Raw genomic sequence first — 6733 nt, forward strand, 5'->3', positions numbered from 1 at the left:
TGTTATTAATGGGGAAAAAAGCATGGCAAAAATCCCAAAGTGAAAAAAGCTCTGTTAACACTCTATTTATTCTATCAAGGCCTCCCAGTTTCACTCATATTTCCTGCACTAACGAAGGCTTCTCTGAATCCATGAGTCTCTTTCAAGTCTAGCATTATAAACAGTCAAAGTGGTTAGTGTCAAAATGTGTGGCCTAGACTCATCGCCTTTATGGAAACACCTTTTGGGCATTCTGCCACAAGGCCTTCACAGGATTAACTTGACCAGTTCCAACACACACAAACAGATAAACCTTGTGAGGGTATTTCACCTTGAAACGTCTCACTTCAGTGAAGTGATACACGCTGTAAAATTTAACGGGAAAATATTCAAGATGGTACTCAAAAAACTCCTAGAAAAGGAGGAAAAGCATTATTTCTACAACCGCTATAGAAACCTAGAGAGAGTGTGATTGATGTCCTCCGCTGACAGGCCAAGAATCTGAGGTAACAAGAATCTTCCACATGCACACATCTGTTTGGCCTCTCATAGGGCTAACTGTAAAGCTTAAAATCACCCCCAGTGGCAAAATTGATTTCATTACCACCCATTTCATCTATTGCAATTTGTCTGCTGAATTATACTGAACCAGGAACTTCATTTATGTCTCCCTTAGCCTTTTAGACTGACAAGAACAACACCACACACACTAATTTAGGGCACCTTTCCACTTCATGGCACCTACTCTTTTCGACCTGGCTTTACTCAACTACTTTGCTTTTCCATTAGGCCATTGGTTCTGGCCAGAGAGCTTTGCCAGTTTAGACATACAGCACAAACTAGTTTAAACATTTGTAAAATATCCAAGGTAGAGTAGAGATCACACTGGTTTTTGTCCAACACACAACAGCAGCCATTAAAATTATGCTATTGTCCAAAGATTCATTAGATTGGTGGCAGACAAAAGAAGCAATAAGTAATGAAAAAATATACTGATCTGTCTCAACAGATGCATGGCTAAGCTGTGTTCAGTCCCAAAAACCAGCACCAGCAACAACTTGCAAATGAGGAACCAAATACAGTTGTGGTTTTCCAAGCTCACAATTCCCGTTAGTGATGGTGTTTTGTGATGTCACCAGCTACATTTCTGGGGGAAGTTGTGGTAATGAAAAACATGCCAGGTACAGCCAATAATGTTGAGTAGAGTAGATACCATGCCGTGGTTAAGTGGGAAGTGAAAGACAACAGGGCCTAATGGAAACCTTAAAACACTGGAGTGTATCACTCAACACAGAACATGTAAACTCTCAAACAGACACTAACGTCTTCATAAACTCTGAGTGTATTGATTACTCTTCCCTGGCCCCCACCCATTTCGGATATCATTGATGGATAAGTACATCCCTGGAAATCCGCTCACCTAATTATAGTAAGCCCAGTGTAAAAGGTCCTGTTACATGGGTTCAATCTTGGGAAGACTTGACATGAAACTGCTCACACAGAATGACTGATATCCATCTGTCTCCATGCACCAGCAACAGAAACCGATTCCAGCCATGTTTCCCAATACCAGTTTCTGGCAGTGAGTGACTGCTAGTAAAACAAGAACCAGCATGTTCTCATAATTCATCAAGTTTCTTTAATCTCCCGCATTGTAAAAACTGCTTAGTCTGCTTAACAGCCACATAGGGCTTTTGAAAAAATTAAACCAGGGCTGTTTTATCAGTTGTGACATGCATGTGTGCATGCAGGCTCTTCTTTTCTCCCCTTTTGAGCGATTCCCGTGTTTCGCAAAGAGAAGAAAAGACCAGATGCCGCCAAATACCACATCTCCAGCTGCTAATTGCAAGCGATGGTTTTAACAAACATACTGCAGACAAAGAAGGTTGAGTTCAAAATGTGCTGAGCATATCGCCTGGATTGCACACTAACCTCACTATACTGGGTTCCACAATGGAGAGCAACAATGGGTTTGTGTACTCAGAGACCAGCCTGCATGGATCTCAGGGATATGGCCCTTTGTGCAAGCTCACAGCCTCACCCAGTTCTGCCTTTGTGGGGATTTGCATTTCTATGGCTTGCAATCACAAGTCATAGCTTGCAAACAAATTGCCCATAATTTGAATGTCTTGAACTAATCTTGAAAGAACAAGACTGTAGCTCTGTACAGAAATGGAGACCTTGTGAAACATTCATAACATTCCCAAAATTAAAAAAATCCAATAAATTGAATGTGCATTTCCAGTGAAACCTTCCAAAGGATGGCTCTATATTTGTGTATGTAATAAACTATTAATGCACTAAAATTGTTCTTTAAGTGTTCAGGGTTCCACACAGAATTAGATCTAGTTCTTGAAGGACCATTTTAGGAAGTGATATAAGGTTCTATACCAAATGAAATAATTACACGGATGATTAGTTAAGTTATTGTATCTGATTTTGCATAAGAAGGCCACTTCTAAAGTCCATCTACAATAAAGATCCAGTGCCAAATTTAAGAACACAGAACCTGGACATCCAATCCCTGAAGCATTGAGGAACATTTTTAATATTATTAATACTGGAGAAGCCACACTAAACTATACCAGAATGGAATCAACTTCCAGCCTTTCATGTGTGTTTACAAGCATGAAATCAAGAGGCCAAGGTCAAGAAAAGGTGATGAGAAAAATCAATGGAGGTGAAAAATGAGCATAAGTCTAGCCCGTTAAGCGGGATGAGCGCGCCATCACGTAGACATTCTCCCGTTTGACCTCGTGCAGCTGTCTAGGCCAGCCAGGCTCATTAGACTGAGCCGCTGGGGGCAGGTCCGCTCAAGCCTAGGGAGCGAGGCTTCACATCACTCTGTTTGTTTACAACATTAGAGGTCGGCAGGGTGGTATTGATTGGGAAATGTACTTTCAAACAGCAGTTTATTAAAAGACGACCAGTAGTGGGCCCAGCGGGGGGAGCGAGAGGGCTGTTAAAGTCTCGAAGGAAAGGAACTGCGGGGTGGCAATCGTCTATAGTCAGGTGCAACTAGTTTCTATTGCAGTTAGTCATGTGGTTACTTGCCTTGGTGATTTATCAGTTTCACAAAAAGCCAGCGCTGGAAGAAGCCGGATGGTTCCTTATATGCTTAGCTGTCCACAGTCACTTTTTTTGGCTGTCACCTGAATTGGGCAATGCACTGATGTTTTATCAGTATCATGATATATTTCGCCATGTCCTTTTAAGCATCCATATTTCAATACAATATAAAGACCACTCATTAAGAAGAGAGCAACATTGTATTTTAGCACAGATATGATGCCCAATAATAAATGACACATATTGTTTATCTGAAAGTATCTCAAACAGATACTGCATTCATATCTTAGAGAACTTCCTGAAAACTGCATCTATAATGAAGACATCACCCCTGCCCCAAGGCTTTATTTCAAATTCTTGAACATCTGTTTTTATTTTGCCTGTATGAGCATCACCTTTTTGGTACTGTCCAGAGCTTTAAGACCATATTTGGGCGACCACCTCTCTGCACTTTCAAAAAGCCAGTAGTGCATTTTAATCTAGCGCCACATCGCGTGCGCCACCTGCCGGCAGTGCGAGGAAATAAAAGTCATTCACGGAGACTTAGTTAAATTCATTTGGCAGAATTTGAATATGTCTCAAGTCTGGTTCAGCAGGGACATGGGACTAATTGTGGCATCCTGAATGCGAATACGTGCACAGATACATTTCACCAGCAGTTACGCGTCTCCCACTGTCTCTGGGTTTGGAATACTGACTGACACACTGACACCGCGATGGAATGGTAGAAGTGAGGGACGGATATACTTACTTGACGCATTCATAACGAGCAGCAGGAGTATCCAAATACTCGCCAACATCGCCATACTTTATGCCTTTGTGTGTGTGTGTGTGTGTGTGTGCACCAAAATATCCGATCCGAGATCCCGGGGAAAATCTCCTGGAAGAATCAATTCAGAGGGATTCGCTGAGACATGCAAACTTCAGTCTAAAAAAAAATCCAGCTTTGAAGAAATAGGTAGCGAAAGGAGAAGAGTTTTAGGAAATATCGTGTGTAGACTCGCTTGTTTCCAACGACTCCGAGTAAGCGCGGCTGAGTTGAGTTTTTGTGGATGACCAGGTAACGTTCACTCCGTCTCGAACAAACACAGAAACCCCTCCGAACAAACACAAAAGCACACACAGTGAGCTCAGTGGACGGCTACTTGTGTCCAGAAGTGGCGAGGCGGTCGGACGGCTAGTGAGCAGTAAGGGAAATGTAACGCTACAGGAGTTCAGGTGGAAAGATCCAGTCTTTCAGGAGCGGGCGATGAAGCCCTGGTACTGCATCCAGTGAGCAAGCAGGCTGTCGGGCGGGCGGGCAGCGCTTTTCTGCCCCTCCTCCGAGTGGAAGTGGCGGGAGGAGCTCACAGCTTAAACTTCCCACCAACCCCCAAAAAAAACCCCGCTTCCAGTTCGCCTTGAAAACTGCAGTATCCCGCAATGTTCCACCGAGTCTCTGTTCTCTGTTCGGTCCGCCGCTGAAATGTTCGCAGTGTTCTCTATTGATTTGCCCTCACTCGACGCGGTGGCCCTCAGACTTGGGAATGAAGCTAGTTTTTTTTATTTTGTTTGCCTGAGTTTTGCAGGGGGATTTTCTATTGAAAAGAAACAGCCCCAAAAGGTGCGCTTCTCCCACTGTGGGGAAGATCCTGGGCAAGTGTTGAACAGTTACAGCGTGTGTGTGTGTGTGTGTGTGTGAGAGAGAGAGAGAGAGAGAGAGAGATGAGAATCGGATGACGTGAGATTAAGGAGGAGTTTTTGCGGGTACACTGTATTCTCTGGTCCGTTGTAGCGCTTCAGCTCTCTGAGGTGAACAGGAAACCAAATACGCCAGTTCGGTCCACTAATGTTTTTTAGCAACTAATAGTTATAATATTTTCTAGAAACTAAAACAGATCTTCATCACGGTGTGATGTCATAATCCAACCAGGTGCAAGAGAAATAATGTAAACAAGCTAAGCTAAACTACACCTTCAGTTTATGTATGATACTTATCTAGTAATAATGTATTAAATACGTGTTTTATCCTCATGTTGTTTTATACACATGGCAAGAAAGTTTCTATTTTCTTAAAGAAGTTCTCCAAAATAAATAAATAGTCAAAGCTGTCGTTTTACTATACAGAAACACGTTTAAAAATGATCAATCACAACAGGTTTCCCAGGTTTCTCACCCTGAATCAGTTGAGCATTAAAATGAGCCACTGCCTAGACTTAAGATCTCTTAACGTAATAAAGGTCTATCCATTCTAGTATGACAATGAAACACAAGCCACGGTGTCTCCCAGATCCTTAGTCCTGGACGCTCCACCTCCATCTGCACTGCAGTCTTGTGTTTGCTGTACTCCTTAGTCATGTCAGCTGATCAACAGCTTTTTGAGCTGAATCAGATGGGTTAAGCTCATAACTGTGAGATTGGGTTAACGCGGTGATACTGGGGTGGTACTGTCAAGTGTATTCAGTACCTTTATTTTGGAAACAATATTGCACCATATTCTGTCATTTTAGGTTGCATTAATTTCATGCAGACGTCTTGGCTTTGTGCTATTATACATTTTACTATTATTATTATTATTATTATTATTATTATTATTATTATTTTCTGACATGAAGCATGAGTTTGGGACATGAGGTTTTGGTGATCCATGATTGCACTGGTGATGAGGAGAAAGCCAAACACCTCCCTCTGCTGGTAACCATTACATTGGGTGACCATTCATTGAGCTTGGGGAGGTATTTTGAATGTTGTTGGTGGTTGCCTTTTGTAGATGTAACAGTTGATAATCCATTTCTATAGCAGTGCTTGTTATCGTGATTCATATTTGGCATTTTCGTGATTCATGCTTTAAAAAACAACAACATATCAAGCATGAAACAACCAACAGATTTAGGTAAGTATTAGATTTTGAAGCTGTTCAACAACCTCCCTCTTCAGTATTCCCTAGGGCAGTGAAACGTATAGCTTGTAGGTAGAAATTGGTCCAATATAGGTTCTGATCCAAGCTGTTGGAAAAGAAAATATCCTATACATAAAATGAAATCTTGTGGATTATGACTGCATCAAAATATCCTTAACCTGGGAAAATAAAAGGTTGAAAGGCTACTGTCTCTTATTCTATTATAAAGCATAATAGAGCATTAATTGATCTTACAACAATGTGTACGACTGAGAACAGATCACATGAACAAATTTCCAGCAAGACTGAATAGATCTGTATGGGATATCAAGGATGCACCTGCCCCCTGCCCTTTTATATGTTTAACTGTTTGTATTTTTTTGTCCAGTTGTTTCAAAATTGGACTGGCCTTGAAGTGGCCTGTGACTGAAAATGAATTTGACAGCTTTGCTATAGAGCTTCACCCAAAAAAGGAAATGAAAATAAGAAAATCAGAGATAAGAACACATGAATATTGGTGTTTACTGAATTGTAATTTATTGTCATAAGATAATACAGCAGATATTGATATAGCTAATTAGCTAACATAAGCTTAGTTCTTTATAGTCCATTCATTTACCTGTGTGAACAAAATGTGCAGGCATGGAAAATGATAATCTGGCTTGCTTGCAGATATAGAGCAGGTTTGATTACAAGTAGTCATACTCCATTAGCTCTGGCTAGCATTAATAAACCACACCCATGTTTACTTATGTCTTTGCTGTAGAGGAGGGGGGGGGCTATTAGCCATATTTGCAGTGGTAAATT

General features: G+C 41.3%; 1 protein-coding gene across 1 annotated transcript in view; it reads right to left on the reverse strand.

Moving 5' to 3' along the window:
* The window catches only part of nectin1b (nectin cell adhesion molecule 1b), a 128058-nt gene extending 123381 nt beyond the window's left edge, over window positions 1-4677 (reverse strand). Inside the window, exon 1 of the mRNA XM_066684977.1 lies at window positions 3800-4677. Coding sequence (XP_066541074.1) covers window positions 3800-3854 — 55 coding nt within the window. The 5' untranslated portion in view covers window positions 3855-4677. The remainder of the gene's footprint in view (window positions 1-3799) is intronic.
* Window positions 4678-6733: the final 2056 nt, after the last annotated feature.

Source organism: Hoplias malabaricus, chromosome 11, assembly GCF_029633855.1.
Source record: "Hoplias malabaricus isolate fHopMal1 chromosome 11, fHopMal1.hap1, whole genome shotgun sequence".
NCBI lineage: Eukaryota > Metazoa > Chordata > Actinopteri > Characiformes > Erythrinidae > Hoplias > Hoplias malabaricus.